Raw genomic sequence first — 21,444 nt, forward strand, 5'->3', positions numbered from 1 at the left:
AAAATACTTTGACCTACTTTACCTGACAATATAGTTTATATATTGTGTATATATATACAGTACCAGTCAAAAGTTTGGACACACCTTCTCATTCAACTACTTTGAAGAATCTAAAATCTAAAATATATTCTGGTTTGTTGAGCATTTGTTTGTTTCCCACATAATTCCATATGTGTTCCTTCATAGTTTGGATGTCTTCCATATTAATCTACAATGTAGAAAAAAATAGTTACAAACAATATGTGTCATGAAATGCAGTTGTCTGCTCGGAATTTGAATTTATTTGATAATGTGAGTTTCAGGTTCTCCAGGATAGGGATTTTAACAGTAGATGGCTAGAAAAGGACGCTCTGGGTTGTCATGAATCAAAATCAAAAAACTTTTTTCAGACAGAACAAGGCCCTGGTGTTTTGCACTTGTGCACGACCAAGAAGGGAGTTTGAGTTACTTTAAGTGGCAAACAGTTAGAGAGCCGGAGCTGGTTTGTAGAATAAGGTTGTAGAAGTTTATCAAAAAGCAAAAACAAATGTTTTGCACAAACTAATTATAATTAGATATCCAATGTCTCTTGTGATACTTTAAGTACATTTTGTACCTTTACTTTGGTGGAATTTTTTATATATATATTAAAAGGAGAGTTAATGTGAATAAGAGAGCCTAATGTTAAATCAAGATTACAACACAGCTTCCAATGTGTATAATATTGAAGTTCAACTTGATATATATATATATGTATAGTATAAGTCCCTCATTCAAAATCCTACAGAAGTAAATGCACTTTAAGTATCACAAGAAACCTAAGATGTATATATAAAACATTATTATGAAATGGGCCATTCTGCACTGTACTTTTTGTACTTTGAAGTACATTTTAATGTTAATACTTTTGCACTTTTACTTAAGCAACATTCTAGAGTATTTATACACTGTAGTATTTCTACCTTTATAGGTGAAAGATGTTACTATTTAAAATGTACTTTATTCAAAGGTCAACAAGCATGCATTCCTTTTGCATGCAGCTCCAAATCTCTTGCCAAGCCTTGACTTTTGCTTTTATGCACATATAAAAAAACAAAACACTGATTCCAGGATTACTGATGTACTTAAAAATGTTTATTGTTTTAAAAACTCTTTGAAAAGCAGTATCAACAAGCACTTCCCCTTATAAAAAAAATCCCCTGAACACTGAGCACAGCAAGGCAACAGTAGAGGGCAGTTCTACAGCTCTGAACCACTTTCAGCAAGAGGAAGGGTAAAGTCTTCTTTAAACACAAACCAGTGCTAACCAAATAAATGCTTTGTTTGTTTTCACAGACAAAGTAAAGAGAAACTGAAACATAAATAAGAAACGTTTGTCTAAATTGATCAATGTTAAATCATACTCAAAATTAGATTATATATCACATACATAATCTGCTTTTACAGAAACTAAAGGTTTTGTGAAAATGTATGAAACAACACACACTATTTACGAATACACTGAAAGAGATTCAATGTTCTGAGTTTGCAATATATCATGACATTAATATTCCACTTTATAATTATGGATTGTCTCATTTACACATTTTTAAAACGTAAGCAAGTATTTTCTGGGACAATTTTCTGCCAAAATTCAGTTCTGAAAGGTTTGAATTTTGAGAGTTTTGTTACATTTTCTTATTATTGTCCACATTTGACAAATCATCTGTTGAAAAAAAAGTACTGTATATGACACATGGTAATATGCTATGACACTTAAAATGTATGCTACAAAACATCATGACAGTGCAAATCAGATTATTGTGAATTCACAAGATTATATGGTTTGCCAGGTTACATCTTCTGTACAAACAACACACTCTGAATAAATAGTAAAAACACAAACACCCTGAACGACGGTGAGAATGAACAAAAATAGAAACACACTCTCTAATGCTAACACAGAGAAACAGGATAAGTTACAGTCTTTTTTGCCTCCATAAAACATTTTTTAACTGTTGGTTTTACAAAAGCATCAACAATAGTAAACAAAACATCCTTAACGTTGTCCTGATGAACTGATTATATAAAGAAATGTTTTTTCAGTGCTGCAACTGACACCAATGTTTCAGCTATTTTCCTTTTAATTCTTCACATTACAGAATATAATTGTTATGGCTGTTACCAAACATAACTCAGTATGTCATCCAATATCTTAGTGCATGTTATTGCATGTTATATTTAACAGTTTGTCTTTGGTATGGACATAAGGCTCGGAAACCAAAACCCTCAGGGAGCACCTGTGAGTCTCATTACAGCAAAGGTTGCATGACTTTTTTTACGCACAGCTCTTCATTAGTGCAAAGCAAGACTTTCATATATGATCAGTGATTTTTAAATTGAAATCCTCAGGCCATGCAGTCAAACATGTTCCTCCATCATTCAAATAAAACTCAGTGCATTTATGTAAAGAAACACAAGTATTACAGATTGTCAGTGCAGTTTGATGAGTGCTACATTAGGAAACAAAATTGTTCAAGTTGCTGTATTTCATCTATTTAGTAATTTTTTTATCAGATTAAAACCTTCACCTTCGAAGTTATTTGCACACAATATAATAACACTATAATTGCAATTTCTAGTGCTAAGGAAATTGGCTTTTATTATGTCCCATTACTCTTCTTTTATACAAGAATCATACTCCAAAAGTGCAGAAAGATTAGTTTAATTATTATCAAATGGTTTCTCCAATAAATTCTTTCAATTTTTATCTACAAGTGGTTAAGAGTAACGCCCTCATCTTACACCGCGGTTTGTTAATATATCTATGGATTTAACAATTAACAAAGAAATGTTGTCAATGTAAATAAAAGAGCTTCGTTAGAGTTTCTGCTAATTAACCATTCAGATTATACAAGAAAATATCTCTTTTCAAACTTTTGCAAAATGTGGCTTGAAATCAAAACAAATTGCAAAAGAGGCCTAATTCTATTATTGATATCAAAATCTTTAAGTTGTCTGAGTTCTATATTGAACAGACTTTTAATTCTGGTGATGATTAAGACATTAAAGGTTGACTCGGTTGACTCTTTAAATCCATTGGGGAGGCACAAAGTCTGTGATGACGTCAGGAAGGCCTTATATAAATGAACGACATCTCAAAGCTTGAAAATGTGGACCAGATGAATGGACAATTTAGACATTGATCACTTCCTTTTATGGTTATGGTACACTTAAAGTTTTACTCTTCATGTATTCCATCAAATTGAACCATCAGTGTTCATTTTTATATAATTCATTATATACTATAATTTAGATCATAACAATATATTAAATGGATTTCTATGGATGAATTTGGCTCTATGTTTCTGTCACTGAATTATTTCTCTATAAACTGAGTGTACACTTTCAAACATGTTTTGTTAATATATTTTTCAGCTCAAGAAAATGCACATAAACAAGACTCCTGCAAAGATAACTTACTAGATACTTACAGATAAGATAGTTGCAGGTTTTTCAGTGAATATGCTTCGCACACAAATGTTGCAAATATGACGTATTATTAGTTCAGCAATAATTTCCACATTATGTGTTAGTTAGATAATGCTTCAGTTAAAAGAGTTAGACACAATGATAGAAAGAAATATTTTTGTCAAAGGCTTATTAGTAATTATCTTTTTTTCATTCTTTTTTTTATTCATTTATACATTTCTTTACACTAAGAAATCCATTGCTCTTTTATGATTTCTTCACTGACTATTAAGTGAAAGATTGTTTTTTGTTAAGTAACTTTTGTTTACTTGTTGTAAATGATCTTGTTTAAACAATGTGAGGCGATGTCCTCTGATTAAAGGGAAATGACCAGCATTTTAATCAGAGTGCTGCAGCATCATTGCAGTTCAGCCTGGCACTTAAACTGGACAAACCTCAACATGTCCAGTGTTGCATTATAAAGAGTAAATACTTGAAAATAAATAAAACAAACAAGAACCGCAGTTTAACATGTTCAACATGACTTAAAAAAAGCTCTTTTCTCAACCCATTAACCCAACAGTTGGATGATCTTTGCTTTCGAGCCAGTCAAGTCCACTTGAATGCGCCGTGTCGCTGGTAATTTGTTGAAACAGCACATCATTCACCAACTCCTCCTCTGCAGCAGCATGTTGATATTGCCCTTGCTGCTGGTTGGGGTCAAACAGAAGGTCTGCGTCCAATGCGTTAAGGTCATTAATGCTACTAGAGAGCTCCGATGTGATTCTGATTTCACAAGGGAAATCTGCTGAACCTGCATTGAGCTCTGACACCTGGTCCATGAGCTGACTGCCAGCAGTAAGGCTGTTTTCTGTCAGGAGGTCTTTCACAGTGGTGCTGAAATCCAACTGCTGCTGTAGTTCCTCTTGATGCTGCTGTGAGCTCAGACTTAACAACATAGACTGGGCCTGTTGGCGATGCTGCTCTCTAGAAGCTGATTGTAATCGGCTGTCTCCTGCTGAGAGAATCATTTGTTCATTAATAGCATTTTCAATGAGGTAATCCGGCCTCTGCAACTTGCATCTGCTGGTGGAGTCAGAGGACATCAGGCTGAGGTGGTGGTCACTGCAGGAGAGGTTGGGGTCGGACTCCAGGATCTGGGTGAGGTTCATGCGTGCAGTGTAGCTGGAGGGTAAGTTATTGATGCCCAGCCCCCGTACAGTGTCGTCATGGTCCCCATCCAGCTTGCTCAGAAGCACATTGGTGATGTTTTTGCTGTTGCAGTGTTGTCCTGGCGTGGGCCGGACCTCAGTCTGCATCATGATGTTGAGCGGCACAGAATGGCTCCTCTGCGCCATGCTGCTCACCCCAAGATTTGTCTGGCTGTTTGCGAAGATGTTCAACATCTCTGGCGTCACAGGAGAGTTATAGGGAGACACTACTGAACGAGGGATGTGGGGAAGGTTTCCTGTGTTTCCACTCAAGGTCCTCTGATGCACAGCGGGGCTCACACTGCGACATCGAAAGGCTGCAGAAGGTGAGTTGGTGGCTTTGTTATCCAGAGGGGCCGGCACAGCAAAGCCCTCCTGCTTGGCCATGTTAGATATCTGCTGCTGCACGGGCGAGATGGGAGTCAAGCGCCCAAAATGGCTGTCGTGGTGCCGCGCATGAGGGACGGCGAAAGCGTGAGGTTTTTGGAAATGGTCACCTATCAGGCTTTGATAGCTGGGGAGGATTCCCATCCCACTGTTTGACTTGTTCAAGCTCCCGCTGCCGCTGTTGTAACTGTTATTCATCCACTCCAGCCGGGTCTTGTCTGGGTGGGTTGCCGTCGGTCTCTGCATGGGCTTGACTGGGCTGCTGGAGATGGTGCTACCGTCGTGGAAACCAGTGATGCTTGAGTTGATGGGTGTAAATGCAAACTGGTTTCTGCACTCCACTGGACTGGGAGGCACATTGCTGCTGCAGTTTGAGTGTGGAGTACCAGCTGGGGTGTGTCGGCTGCTTCCCAGTGCGCTGTCCACTGGGGTTGTGGAGGCGATGCGGGAGAAAGGGCTCTCTCTGGTGAAGCCTTGGACTCCTCCCATCATTTCTGACGTGGGTGTGGGAGTTGGAGTGGGTGTCGGTGTTGGAGTTTGGATCGGGTTGCTGTGGCAGTTTGCGGCATGATAGTAAGCATTCATGGTCTGATTGGTAGACATTATGTTGTCGGGCATCACAGCCTGTTGGCCTTGCAGTGTAACACAGTTTCCAAACTCCTGCATGTTGTTAAGTTTCATCTGCTCCTCCATCTGCACCAGCTCCTCCACAATGCTGTCCTGAGTCACATCGTCATCAAAGGGAAAGTAGTCCATATCAGTCTGCATAGGGAGCTGGCCTGACGATGAAGCTTGATTCAAAAAGTCTAGGGGTGTAGAAACAGGGATAGACTTAGAGTAGGTATGTTGTTCAGCTCCTTCCAGGCTCCCTGTGGCTGAACTCCTAACATCACTCACACCTGAATGTGTTTGGAGGCCGGGGTTACGAGGTAGGGCGTGCACGTTAGACATCGTGTGACCCTGCTGTTGCTGAATTAATTCGTGACTGAGTGGGGTGCAAGTTTCCATAACAGTGGAGGTGTTTTTCCTCTGCATTGAGCTCTGTGTTTTGGAAACAGAGTAGAAGCCACTGGCTCTGACAGAGGAAGTGCAAGGCGCGTGGACTTGGGCGTATGGGACGTGGATCATTTTCGTCTCTACCTCTCTGGCAGCTGGTGCACTTTCAGGTCTAGTTGGAGCTCCTGGCCTGAGGACGTTACCGACCGTGTTTCCAATCCCATATCCAAGACCAGCACTGCCCTCTACTGGCTGCTGGGGTATAAAAGCCCTTTTGATTGGAGAAACGTCTGGACTGAGGCTTGAACGTTTCCTGAGGCTCTTAGTGGACAGGAAACCTTCCTTTACTGGTATTAAACTGCTTCTTTGCCCAAATGAAAGTGGTGTGCTGGTGTTCAGTAAAGAAATGCTGGTATTCTGAGTGGAGGGAGTTAAGTGCAAAGCGCTTGTGTTATTAGCGCCATTATTGCAGTTTTGGACAGTGGTAGAGCTTGAGGAGGAATTTCCATTGCAATTAGTGCTGGATGTGTCCTCCAGACCCAAGAAGCCTCTAGACTGAGGTATGGGCACACTGGCAGCCCTCTGTGAAGCCCCTACAGCCCGATTTCCCATCGCCTCTTGAGTGAAAACTAGAGCACCAGGATTTTGCATTTTGCTGTTTTGATGTATAGCTTCAACTTCCATTTCAACATCGATGGTATGAGTGTTAGTAGTCTGCCCGGACCTGGCCACCGGGGCCAGAATGGGGACTGCAGAAGCACTCCTCATGCTTTGATTGGAGCTGATGTATTCTGCAACGAAAGTACTACTAATGCCTGCGGATGCCGGCCGCAGAGTGGCGTTTGCGAGGGAAGTGGTGGTACTGCTGCCGCTGGGTGCGAGTGATATGGCTGCCATCTGGACCAAACTGACTGGGCTGACATGACATGTGGTCATCACAGTCTTAACAGGGCTGTTGCGGATGATCATGGTGGAGGGCGAGCGCAAAGTGATGGCAGTCGTGGCCGCTGGTTTGGGCAGGATTTGCGCATAGCGCTGCCGAGCAGTGCGATCTCCCACTGGACTGGCTAGAATATTTTGTGGGGTTTTGGGGCTCTGTCTCACTGCCTGGACCGGCTGGGTCATCATTTGGAAGTTAACAGGCAGCATTTTGCCCTCTACTGTTCCCATTGGGCTGGGCGACAACAGCTGCCTGCTTCTTTGTACCTGCAGGGAGGGAAGGTCAATCAGAAAGTGGAACAACTGAATTCTAGATCATATTCAAAAGGTCTGCATCCAAAATGTGGTGAGCTCTTATAATTTAACTCTCATCACCAACAAAGGTGGATGCTGTTTGCTGTTACACAGTTTTGTTGCCACAAATAAAACTGAAACTAAACGCTGTTTAGTATTGGGCTCATAAAACTGCCATCAGACCAACAGGGCCTCGTATTGTTTTCAGAAGAGGTAAGGCTATTCAGGAACATCATCTGTTGTCATATAAGTTGTTGAAAAAACAAAAAAACAAAAAATAATAACATTTTAATTGCAGTTTTGAAACAATGAAAGATACCTTGAGTGACACAATATTGTGGTTATGAAAATACAGTCAATGTTTAAAGCAGAATGGAGACACTGGATCCTTTTCTTTTTCCTGGCATGTGGATTATAAGTAAACATTTTAATTTCTTTCAAAGAACATAGATGTCTTAATATATGGAAAAGGCTTGGTGGTATTAGATGTGGTACAAAAATGTTTTTTCATATTTAATTCATCTTAGTTTACATTATGTTGAATGTAAGCTGAAGCTGTTATGATGACTGAATCCAAAATAAAGTATTTGTTTTAAATAATCATGTGTTTTCCTAAAAATGGCCTCTTAACACTCATAACTGAACATACCTGACATTGAAGTGACAAATACTATTGACTGACTCTATTAATGTTTTACACAGAAGTCCATTCAGTGTTTCTAGACAGAAGATGAGAGGTATAATTTGGAACGCAATTTGCATTAGTGTGATTACTTCTTTGATGTCACTGAATTCAGTATTCAATTATTTTAGAATAAAAAAAGATGACTGCACTCATATTTACTATTAATTAATTCACTGTGTTGTTAGATTTTAAAAAAGGGACGCAAATCGTGTTTATCAGGTTTTACACACAACAATGTAATCTACTTGCTGCTGAGAGTGCTGCTTTCTCACCGTGATGGGGCTCGGGACAGCAGCGACCACGATGCCTATGGTTGGCTGAGGTGACGGAGGGGCTGGGCTGGCACAAGGCACACCGTCATCTGCCCTCTTTGTTTGTCCCTCTCTGGGTAGAGGAGAGTGCAGCTTCTGTTCTTGCTGTTTCCTCTGGATCTTTCTCTGGAGTTGCTGCTTTGCATCGACAGAAGGTGAGGACAGGGTCGTCACATGAGGCTGGAAGGAGTGAGCCTCGGCAGTGGGGACGAATGCTGAAACCGTCTGTGGAGGCTTGACCTCTAAAGAAAGGAAGCAGTCGGAGATTAGAGATGTATCATGCTAGTGTTAATAGTAAAAAGTAATAGCCTCATCATCATAATATGTAAAGACAATATTCTCTGATCATGACACTTCATGGAAATTACCAAACTTATTGTTTATAATACTAAGCATCTAAGAGTCCACGCATTAAACAAGTGAAATAAAACATAAACTAATATACTAATAATTCTAACTAATTATTACAAAAATACAACTAGCTGCAACATAAGATAGGAACATTGATGTGTGTTTATTCAGTCAAATAGTTTGATTTATGTGGAAATGCATTTGGCTCTGAAATGTCTGAGGACTTGTGGATTCTATAATTGATTATTTTTTGTTCATCCACATATCAGATGTGGAATATGTGTTTGACCAAAGATCTCTAGTTAAGCTAAAAAAGGTTTTAGGTTCTTGAAAAATACAGCTGTCCTCATTATTGAAAACCAAGCAGACACTTTTTTTTTACTGACATAAAAGAGCAGTAGCAGGCAGCTGCCACAAGATGCCACAGTTGACTTGTTTTCACACAGGTGTCATGAAGCCGATTTCGAGAGCGTCTGACCTGTTGCTGTGCCGGTGACGATGGTGAGAGCTGCCAGAGACTTGTTGCTGATGTAATGGCTGTCGATTAGGAAGCGAGCCAAGTCTTCCACGGCATCAAACTGGCGTTTCAGCACCTTTTGGGCCCACTCGCACACCAGATCACAGGCTGCAAACCGCACATCCTCCTTTATGCTGCTCAGCTGACACGGTGACTCCAAGACGTCACACTGGAGCTACACACAAAAGATTTGTGTTTTTACACTATACATGATACATTGCATGACAGGACATTGACTAAAATCGAGTTAAAGAGAGTTTTATAATTTAATATTAATATTGTAATATAAATATGGAAGATCTAAATGTGCTTACCCCATCCCCTGTTTTATGGAGATCCAGAGAGGGTAAAGATGGCATGTGAACAAAGGGCCTCTTCCTCAGTCCACTGTAGCAATATGTAAGCTGGTGTTAAGATCAAAAACATGTGATTCATAGAATGAACATCTGCAGTAAAATATATAACGTCATAGTCCATGTAATGCATATCGGTTAAATTATGTAATTTTAAATATTTTAGATTTTCATTTGCCAGATCAATGTAACATTAAGATTTTAGAATAAAAAAATAAAGGTTTCTAGTGCCTGTGGGATAGAAAAATGGAAATCTGAAAATAAGAATATTTGACATTGAAATTGAATATTCAAGAGTTTCCAATTATTTAACCACTTCGCTGCAGGAAAACTACTTTAATTCAAAATGTATTAAATATGTTGATATTGAACCAGATCTTTTATGGATTATTTCAATTAGTGCTTAATGTCAAACTATTAATGAAACAAATCCTTGATTCCTGGGACACAAGCAGTTTGCTTATACAAGTTCAAAGCAAACTCCCTTCAACTTCCTAAAGTATTTCAGCATCATTACCCATAACATTGTTACCGCACACCAAAAATAATTAATTAGTGTGAATGACTGAAGGTAATCAATAAAAATCAAGTTTTGCACTTTTACGTCAAGAACAAAACAGAGAAAAATTTAAACAATTGTGTCGTGAAGGTAAAGATTATGGTGACTCCCCCTATGGGCTCTGTATTATGCTTCTGCTTCCAAGGCAGAGGGGACTTTATTTCATTTCACGTCTATATTTAGAGAGCTTATGAACTGCAACAGCAGATGGTCTGTGACCAGAGACAGACTCAGACTGTTACAATCCATTCCACTGAAGGATATTTTGATTTTCCTCTCATGCCAAGTCGACGCGCCTTCATGTTGGGGAAGACATTTTTCATCATTTTTCCAAAGTCTGCAGCACTCAGTGGGTGGTAGTTCAGATTGTCACAGAAGCTCCTGAAAGACATAACAGACAGAATAAATGAAATCACAGAGAAAATTACATCAACACCTTTTATACGCCGGCCATATCCTCTTACAAAGCTAATGCGGCCTCTGCCTTTCTTTTTTCTGCATTTCTTCGGCCGTGTACTGGAATAAAATAAATAGCAATGCAAGCAAAGAAAACAAGGAAGTTCAGTCTTTAAGCGGCATCTAGAGCCGGCCCTTCGCCAACCAGAGGCTGAGACTTGAAGTCCAAGCTGAAATAGCAACCTGTAGTTCATCCTAACATCCAACTACGTCACTGTCACATCACATGACAGCGCTGGACGCAGGAACAGATTTGCAAGATAGATCTTTTTGCTTCCATCATCAGCTCCGGAAAAAACGATCGCTCCGTCTTAAATCGGTTATCTGCATCAGTGAGCCATCTTGCTTCTTTCTCATGTCTCTTGAGGGTTGTACATGCACAGTACCAAACAGGTACGTTCTAGCGGAGAGTGTTACGTTAGCCACAGCTAGCAAAATGTCAGCAATTTGGCAAGGTTTTACGCTGGAAAATCCCAACAGTCAAACGGTGACACATTTTTAACACACTGTTATCAGATTGTAATCAATATCGGCAAGTTAAGGTATTGGAATTGGTTTCAGGAAGGAAAAATGGATATTGCAAGATCGAAACTAAAAAGTCAGATATCTTTCGTTTTTTCCAAGGTGCTGGTGGAGACCAAAAACAGAACTTAGAGGAGATTGAAAAATTACATTAATCTGGTGACCAGAAACATGACTGTAAATGAATACTAATTTTGCTTTGCAACTGCTGGATGAGTTAAATGGAAACTTGGTGAACACATTTGCTGTATGAACTTCATATGATGATAATGTCAATGTCCTGTTTACAATTTGTCTTGCACCCAAGTGGCCAAAAACAAATCTGTTAATACAGGTTTAACGGTATATTATGTAAAGTTAGACGTGTAGAATTTTGCAACAATAGAGTTGTAAAAGTGACATTTCTAGAAAGAGAACTAAACTAAGTGACGCCCATATCTACATTTTTGTATTATGGTTGATTCGGCATCATCCACATTCCCATCTAACAAAGGCAGATAATCTTCAAATGTTTTTTTCATGCAATTTTTACCTAACGTCAGTACTTGTATTACCATTTGAAAAAAATGCAATAAGTGATTGGTTTTTTTGTACAAAACAAAATGTTTTTGTTTAGAAGTGAAGCACATAACGTCTCTTTAAAGCCTTTTCAGCTGTCTATCCTAAAGGCGCCAATATTTCTGGAGGGCACTGTATTTCTGATCTAGTAGAGTTAAAAAGGCAGTTACATAACACTGTCAGAGCGTTTCAATGGCTGTCTCAGACTTTCCATTCTAATATTACCAACACATGTCGCTCTCTGTGATTCCCGTGCCTGCTGCGTCTATTTATACTATCGCTTCAGCCGCCAGTTATTTAGACGAGAAAGAATCTCGACCATTAGTAGCTGTTATCTATTTAAGACGTGAACACCAGTTCAACATATTCAAATATATAGTGGAGTTTATAGTTAAGTCTTAAAAAAATCGGATTTATTCTCTGTGATTTATATATTGTGTTTAATAAGAAACTAAATGAGATTCACAATAAAGTCTTTGCTTTTGACTCTGTATCACCTACTTGTATTCATCATAGACCTCCTGTTTGGGAAGAGACGTCTCTGGGTATTCCTCTAAATGATGGCGGATCCAGTTGAACGCATGCATCTGCTGTGTGCGGCTTGATGACAGGGTGTTCTGGTCACTGAGAAAAGACATGGGTCATTGATTAATTGACTAATGACAAAGCAAAACAACAAAACTTGGCTTAATCAATTCCCTGTAACCTCAGTGAGTCCTGAAAAATCATCAAGTTTTGTCTGTGTGTGTCATTATTATTTTACCCTTCTATATCATTCACATACTCAACAGTTTTGAGAAAAAAACAAACAGAAATGTTTGCCACAACTGTCCATTTTTCTATAAATACTGTGAGAAAGCAGGTGTATTCTTACCTTTTTTCAATGCTACTGGTTGGACCAGAAGGCAACTTAAGGTAGAGGTAGAGTTTTTCAATGTCTGAGAACTTCTCCACATCTTGCTGTAGAAAAAAAAAAAAGTACAAAAAGAATAGAGTTTTAATATTTGGCCATCCTATTCATCGGTACAACGTAGCTTCTAGACTTGGATTTAAAAGTAGAGGTCGTTCTGCTACACCTGCAGAGCAGATAGTTGGTTCAGTCACGACTGTGGTCCAAATATTTCGACCATTTTTTAATGGATAGGCAAGAAATGTTGTACAGACATTCATGATCCCCAGAGGATGAATGATTTTGGTGATTCTCTGACTTTTCCTTTAGCGCCATCAGCAGGTTCACATTTGTGGTTTTGAGTTAAAAAGTCTCAACAACAACAACTATCGGATGCAATACAAAATCTAGGTCACACGTTTTTTAACTGTTCAATCAAATTCACTGACATCACCCATCATCATTCACTTTGAGGCTGTGATATCAGACTAGCAAGCGCACACCAAATTTGACAAAGATCGCAGAACATAACAAGGCCAAAAAACATTTACATTTTAATTTTCAGGAGGAATATAAAAAGAACTTTGCACATGGCGGGATTGAAATAGACGCAATGACTGGTGGCTGAAATGTTATTAAAGGACCATTAAAGTGAATTATCTTTGCTATTAGCAATGTACAACTTGGTGCTATGAGTAGCTCTCATTTTGTCAAATTAGCTCTCACAGTTAAACAAGTTGGAGACCCCTGCTGCAGACTGTTAAGGTCTTATTTTCTCAGTGACACAACTTAATAGTGTACCTGCCTTTATTACAGTGAAAGTAAATTATGATCCTGGCCTAGTATCAATGTAATAGTAGCCACACAAACTACAACGACAACAACGACAACAGGTTTGTCCGACACAACTTAAATTTGAAGCAACAACGTGCTTCACTGGATGACTATTAAATATTTATTAAAGCTCAGTTCTATCATGTTATATACTCTCCTGTAAATATGATAGCTGCAAACAGTCTAAGACACATCAAACCTCGTTCATCAGAAGGAAAATAAAACATGATAGCCGAGGAAGGAGCAGTTTCAATCCTGGTGGTTTAATTTCGCAAAGCTGAAATCTGCCTGAAAAGATACTCGTGACAAAAGACACCAAGAGACCTCTGAAGTACTCAAAGGCTTCACAAAGATTGTGCATACAACTGCTGCAAGGTGCTTCACCAGACACGCAAAATTGGTGTAAATTTGGTGTAAGCCAAACACTGCATATAGTACAGCTAAGAAACACAAGTTTGTGCACACATACAGCTTAAATGGCTGCATACAGACAGACAGACAGACAGACAGACAGACAGACAGACAGACAGACAGACAGACAGACAGGCAGGCAGGCAGACAGACAGACAGACAGACAGACAGACATGCTTCTGCACAGCATGGGAGCTTGTAAGGTGAACTTGAATCTTCTGCTGTTAACCTTTCACCTTGAACAGCTTACTGACCCGACTGCTCTCCCATGAAGGTAACAGACACTGAGCAGCCATGAGGAATACAGGTAATACATATCATATTTTATTTTTATTCTATTTTTATTTTATTGTATAATATGTGTATTTATTATCTGTTTCTATGTAGTTGAGCTGCTGCAACACCGAATTTCCCCATGGGGATCAATAAAGGAATATAATAATAATAATAATAATAATAATAATAATCATTATAAATAATAATCAAAGATAATTTTGAACTAGGCAATAATTTTAGGCAATGAGTTTTATCTGTGAGCTGCATTTCAGAGACAAACCTGCTAAATCCTTGTTGTGTATCATTCAGAGGACATGATTGTCTTTTTTTGTGTGTGACTCACTTCCTGCTCTGCTGTCTTGGACTATCAAGGTCTGTATGTTACTGTGTCATCAGATGTGCACAGTAAACTCCAATCCCCACTTTAAACAAAGTTGTTACCAGCATGCAAACAAAAACGCAGTGTACATTTTAGAGGTGGATAGTTAATTTGCACTGTTTAAGCTTGTTTTGTGCAGCTTTGAACACTGTGAAGTAGACATTTTCTGAAACAAGATGCTGTAGGTTTGTCATCGAAGGTGGAGCAAGGACAGATCAGGAGGAGGATGACAACACAGGGTTACACAAGGTCAGAGGACATTTTTTGACTTTCTTTTTTTGAAAGGCATGACAGGGATGAGGAAAGATGAACCAGTCTGTATTAACCACTATATGACATCAAACATTATATATATATATAGAGCCTTGGCTACACAGTGAATTTTTTGCATTGACTGTTTCTTTTATTAATAGCTGAAACATGACACTGGGTTATTCTGCTAAGTAAAATGGTATCTACAACTGCTCAATAAACTTTGATTCATCATGACCGTAGCAAATTATTAACAATTATTTCTATTTATTCAACATGTAGCCTACAGCTCCCATGAGGCTTTAACCTTGACTGTCACACTTTCAGGGGAACTGCACATTATTCTTTTTTAAATAACTATTATATTGTTATTGAATAGCAACTGGGCTGGCATGTACAACACTGGATACCACTTCAGCACAAAGTAAAGTACAATATTAGCTGTCTCTAGTTTGTACTCGACTTCTTCTCTATATAGCAGGTTCTGAAATCTACTCCAGAGCATCACACAAAACCACAATTAGTCACAATGTATGTTCAAAAGATGGACATCAAAACACAATTCATGATAGATAAATACACCGTAAATATATATAGCTGCTTGAGCCGGAATTTTTTAACAACAGTTGGCCAGATATTCAGTTATTGATATTAGTTAATAGATATTCAGTTACCTAAAGTAATTTGCAGATATTCAGTTAAAGATATAGAGTTATAGATATTTGAGTTCCCCAGTGGATTCCCAAGAAGAAATGTCCAAATGTTTCTGTAATTTTCAAGAGAAAGGTTCTTGCATAATCTATAATGACAATAATCGATAGTTAAAGTCCTCAGTCATTCTTCCCAGAGCTTGACCTTTACTGTTTTGGTACTAGCGCCACCTTCAGGTCAAATTAAAATTTGCTGGAAAGAGGATAAACCGTTAAACATTTAGTTGTTAATTTTAACGACCCCACAAACTGTCTTTTAGCATCACTCTCAGGACATATTTTTAATGTTCTCACCAATTACTGTTAACGCAAGGAACAATATTTGCATGTTATAATATCTTCTGCTCAACATTTTCCTATTGTACTGACAGATTTTTTTTATTTTTATAAATATGCCGGAACGAAAGAAAAAGAACATCAGGAAACAATAGTATTACAACCCTACATGCAACAACCAAAAATACATTAGAAAAAATATTTTATCAGCTAAATTAAAATGCTTAATTTAAATTCTAATTTGTAGATTAAAACAAGTTAAGGAAACTCACCAGAATGTTTTCCACCTTTGATTGAACAGATTTGCTGCAAAACAGAGACAAGGTATAAATTAGTATCAAGCTTATGTAACATGAGCGCTTGTGTCTAAAGTGTATTTATTTATAAAGCAGAGGAATGTTTGGCATGAGACGACCCTCCCTCCACAACTCTCAGATCATGTATCCCACCACCAGGAACACATGTTGTCATATGTAAAAAGAGAGAAAGAAAGACAGCCACTGTGCTCACATTGTCTCTGACAGAAGAACACAGGCACTCATGTGCAGTCACTGAGTAAATCTAATATACGTTTATCTTAATCTTGATGGAAGAATTTGATTAAAAAAAAAAGAGTGTCAACCTTTACTAATGTTTATTTTAGCCATTATGCTAAATCATTTGTGAAGAAAAACAAATGTTTGATTGTGATTCCTGTTATTCTCCATATACTCATTGTATTGTATTATTCTACAGTAAAAGGAGGCTGGTCACATCATACTGGTCAGACAAAAGATGCAGAGCAAAATAACGAAATAAACTACACGGCACTAATCAAGAGAACTTATTCATGCAAAAATTGCATTACAAGACCGGGGTCAAACCAAGATACATGAATTCTACTTCTCCAGGTCTAATTCCTAATCTGCAGACAGGTCAGGTTGTTGTTGAGTAAGACACAGAAGGCATGTCACATTTAAAGACTCTTACTCTGCGACACCGGGCAGGTCAGAGTCAGGAGATGCTTTAGGCCACGACAAAAACACTTTAATTCACTGTTACTAGGAAGCCAGGGATTTCCCAGTGTTGAAAGGTCGTCATTGAGCTGTTTGTGAGGCAGATTTGGGAGAGACGCCAAATGACACCTGAGGCACTGATTCGATAGAAGAGTTGATACCTTTAAATCATACTGTGTGTATAATATTCAGGTTTAACTCAGTCTCTGAAAACCAGCAGGAACAGTAGGAATTCACTACAGACTATCATTGATGATAAAAGAAATAGTGACGGTTTAGTTGCAAATGAACTTGCTGACCCGACTAAGGCGGTCTCACTCTACCATGAACCACTCAGTCGCTCAAGTCAACGTCAATATTTATGCTCTAATCCTCTTAAAGGTTAAAGATTTAGGGAGCAGGACAAATATCCAATCTCCCATTATGTTAGCATAAGGATGTATTTCTGTTGAGGTTTCCCTGCAGATGTTTCACCTCTGAACTATTGTTCTTTCTGGTAGTTCAGCCTTTTGACATTTAAATGGTAGTACTTGAGTGCATTCACAATCAGAAATAAAAGGCTACTTGCAGTGAGAACACAGGCTTAAATAAGAACAACCAGAGACAATATGTACGATCAGTTGTTAAAAAAAGTTAGTATTTTTTCTAATGTGACATATCTTAACTAATAATTAAATTCATTAATACAACATTGTAGCTGACAGATGTATTAGAATACAAACAACAACTGCTGTATTATTATTATTATTATTAACGATCTGTTAAACTTACTGGCAGCTCTATGAAATCCTTGCATTAATTTAGTTTTAATACATACATACATACATACATACATACATACATACATACTTATATACATACATTTTTTTCCATGAGGCTTTGATTCAGTGTTTTTGATTTTGTTATGTGAGTAGATAAGTGTCATTCCTCATTATTGGTTATCCTATATACTGGTTATTTCATACTCCCAGGTCACTTGTATTCATGTGCTTCTGTCTGGTACATTTTTTGGAAATTGTTATTTGTAGCCTAAAACCAGGCAAAGACGTGTGAGTTCAGGGAGCGCTTTTAAAAAAAACTGGCGTGAGAATACATTGGATTATATCATGGCCATGTCTGGTAGTTGTGAGCAGTTTTCAAAAACAGATCTTGGTGATAAATATGCCATTATATTCGTATTATAATGGTTTTAGCACAGCTTCATAATGTGAAACTGAGTTATGTCAAGTTGATTCACCCACTGTTACAGGAGCTACATACTGGAGAATGTCTGTTTTGTTTTGATGATGGAAATAGAGGGAACTTGAATGTATATGACTATTACTTTGGCAACACCTTCAACTAATCAATCATCTAATTTATATTATCATATATTACAATATCAGATTATTATTACAGGTGCATCAAAGCAACAGTTGCCAACTTTAATGAAAATCACATTTTGTCATATTCACTCAAACTGACTTTATCCTGACAGTACATGCGACAGAAAATCTGTGAATAAATCAGGTACTTCTGCCCCCTTTTAGTCCTCCACATGGCATTTGAAAGATTCCACCCAAAAACAACCAATCAGAGCAGAGTATTATGCATTATGCTCAAACTGTCAAATGGTATTGCCTACTTTGCACCTCAAATTTTTACATATTTAAGTGTGCTTTTCATTGGTTTTGGCTCGACTAATTTAAACATGGTGGCCTGTTCACAAACTTTCTCATTTTACAGCTAAACATTACGCTAAAATGTGTTTCTAAAAATGTTAGAGGTGAGAAAAAGGCAATCCCATAACATTATCTTTTAGTTTGACAGCTTGAGTTCACGAGCAGTGATTGACAGCTGCATTAAAGACTCCTTGGCTCTGATTGCTTGTTTTTCTTTGGACGTGCTGGAATCTTGCAAATGCCATTAAGAGTACTAAGAGGAGGCAGAGGAACTATGTACTACTACATACTACATACTACATAGGTACTACTGTCAGGATATAGTGACAGTTTTTTTAATCAAAGATGCCTACTGAAGCTTTAATACCATAATGTGACATGTACCAAGTTACCAATTGTAGCTTTAAATGACAGCATTTTAATGTAGTTGCTTTTCAAGGTGGAGCTTATTTCAACTACTATATGTAGTATTGACATGTTTGATATATTGAAATGCATCATCATATTTTATAAGCTGATCATATGTTATATAAGTAAAATATTTGTTTGCAGAATAACTGGTTACTATAGCTGTAAAAAAAAAAATACAGAGGAGTAAAAAGTACAATATGTTCTGGCAAGGTGTAGTAGAAGTTAAGTTCAAGTACCTCAACATTGTACTGTTATTGAGTAACTGCACTTAAATTCCACCACTGTCCATGTCAACGCCTGACCCTGAAACAACTTTTTGATCCCAAGACGATCTTAATAGTTTAGTCTGCAAGCACTTACAACCAGCTGAAACAATGAGTACATACATTTCTTCTAGTAATTTAATTGACTAAAGTATGAGGTACTTGCACTTTACGTGAGTACTTCCATTTAATAGTACTAATGCTTCTACTTCACTGCATTTCAGAGGAACAGATTGTACTTCTTACTCAATCACATTAATATGACAGGTATAGATGCTTTACAGACTAATGTTTTACATAGACAATTTATAATCTGTGAATGGAATATTAGATACTGTTATTGATAATGTGATTGAACTATTTGACAGTATGAAAAAAGTTAAAATCAGCTCTATTAGTAATAAAAATCCAATTTCAGCAATAATATACAATGCAATAATATACATGCAATAATATACAATGCAATAATATGACGCTGATAGAAACCACTGTGCCATGCACAATGAGTTATGTTACTTTTGATGAAATGTTGTATGCAAGACTTGTAGTTTGTTTGTAATACAAAATATTTACTCTGCAGTTTTGCGTCTTTAAACATAGTTTTAAACATAGTGGTGGAATTTGGCTCAAGTACTGCACTTAGTATTTCACTTCTCTGCCCAGTTATAATTCTGTCCCATCATCTTAGATGGAATTATTGTGCCTTTTACTTCCCTACATTTATTTCACAGTTACTTTAAAGATTCATATTTTACTTGTAAAACATATAATAAGCCTTTAAAATATAAAACATAGTTGTTGATTTTATATATATATATATATATAGTGTAAGTAAACTTGCCCCCCCTTGAGAAACTATAACAGTACGCTACTTACATATTATTGCATCAGTAATTCAGTGACATATATTATATCATATTTAATACTCACAAGGGGCCACATTTCTGCTCAACAAGTACTGTTTACATTTGCTGATTGTACATTTTTGCTGATAGTACTTGTGTACTTGCATGCAGGACTACTTGTATATAAGTATTATTACATTGTGGTATCACTACTCTTACTACTCCAACCTCTGGGTACTGACTCTCTGACCAGGAAACAGTGAAAAGCCTCAGTTTAAATGTGATATTAGCTCATTATTTCCCACTTGAAGCATCCCCGTGTGCACCGTGGCGGAGTGTGAACGCCTCCTCACCAGATGGAGTTCTTGATCCTCAGCTGCAGAGCACTGGCCTCAGCGCCCTGCAGCCCGGTGAGCAGGCCGGGCAGACTCCTCGCCCCGCGGTCCGGCTGCTGCTGCGGGTCCTCCTCGGCCATCGCGGTGGGCCTCGTAGCGAGTCTGGACTGGACTGGACTGGGCGGGAGGCGTAGACGGGCGTGCTCGGGTTAAACAGCATGGACCGGAGGGCGTTGCGATGCTAACGGGACAGCAGCGCTCCGTGTTGTTGTTGTTGCTGCCACCGAGTCCTCCTCCGACATCGCGCACCGACACTTTGGTGAATTAAAGACGTCCGTGCAGAGAGACTACGCGTCGCTGCCAAACGCGACGTGATGCATTGATATAAATGAAGGCGGGTGTAAATAGTAGGCGGACAACTGCAAGGCACCTAGCTAGTCCCTCCGGTGTGCTCTGCCCTGCAGTACCCCTCACGTTATGGGATTTCTCTGCATGTGCATGGTGAGTAGTAGCTTGTTGGGTTGACGCATGCGCACTGAGACCCCGAGCTTTAAAAACAACATGTAAGCAGCAGACGATACCGAGCACGTTACTATGAATGTCAGGTTAAATGTGTTTAACTGTGGATATTAGTATTGCGTATGTATGTTGACACAGAAGTAAAGTAAAAAATAAATATAAGAAGACTATTATTCATACATTATATACTATTATTATTATTATTATTATTATTATTATTAGTAGTAGTAGTAGTAGTAGTAGTAGTAGTAATAGTAGTAGTATATACAGTACCAGTCACAAGTTTGGACACACCTTCTCATTCAATGGTTTTTCTTTATTTTTATTTTTATTTTTCTTCTACATTGTAGATTAATATTGAAGACATCCAAACTATGAAGGAACACATATGGAATTATGTGGGAAACAAACAAATGCTCAACAAACCAGCATTTGTTTTATATTTTAGATTCTTCAAAGTAGTTGAATGAGAAGGTGTGTCCAAACTTTTGACTGGTACTGTACATTTGATATGGATTACCAACATAGCGATGCAGGCAGACGTATAGGGGTCCCAGACACCTAGGGCAGAAAAAAGCCTCATCTTGACATTTGGGGGATGGTTTGTGGGCATTTGGTACTCTCTATCTTTACTCGAGAATATGCACCACTTAAACACAATATCCACTGATATCATGTAGGCTTTATTACTTGACGACTACCTGTGGTAGAAGGTAACTAGGTAGCCTACATTTTTAGTACTGTACTTAAGTAAAATTGTGAGCTACTTTGATCGAGTATTTCCATGCTACTTCATATTTCTACTCAGCTTCATGTATTT

At 38.1% G+C, this 21,444-nt stretch overlaps 1 protein-coding gene across 1 annotated transcript; it reads right to left on the reverse strand.

Moving 5' to 3' along the window:
• Positions 1-3,644: 3,644 nt before the first annotated feature.
• LOC129103305 (DNA-binding protein RFX7-like) lies at positions 3,645-20,567 on the reverse strand. Its single transcript, XM_054613713.1, has 9 exons — positions 20,124-20,567; positions 15,868-15,901; positions 12,443-12,528; positions 12,070-12,192; positions 10,297-10,413; positions 9,435-9,519; positions 9,082-9,295; positions 8,214-8,494; positions 3,645-7,229 (listed from the first exon to the last, which is right to left on the reverse strand). The coding sequence occupies exons 1-9, from the start codon at positions 20,243-20,245 to the stop codon at positions 3,993-3,995; spliced, it is 4,299 nt and encodes a 1,432-aa protein (XP_054469688.1). The 5' UTR covers positions 20,246-20,567; the 3' UTR covers positions 3,645-3,992.
• Between the last annotated feature and the right edge of the window lie 877 nt (positions 20,568-21,444).

This window comes from Anoplopoma fimbria, chromosome 2 (assembly GCF_027596085.1).
Source record: "Anoplopoma fimbria isolate UVic2021 breed Golden Eagle Sablefish chromosome 2, Afim_UVic_2022, whole genome shotgun sequence".
NCBI classification, from domain to species: domain Eukaryota; kingdom Metazoa; phylum Chordata; class Actinopteri; order Perciformes; family Anoplopomatidae; genus Anoplopoma; species Anoplopoma fimbria.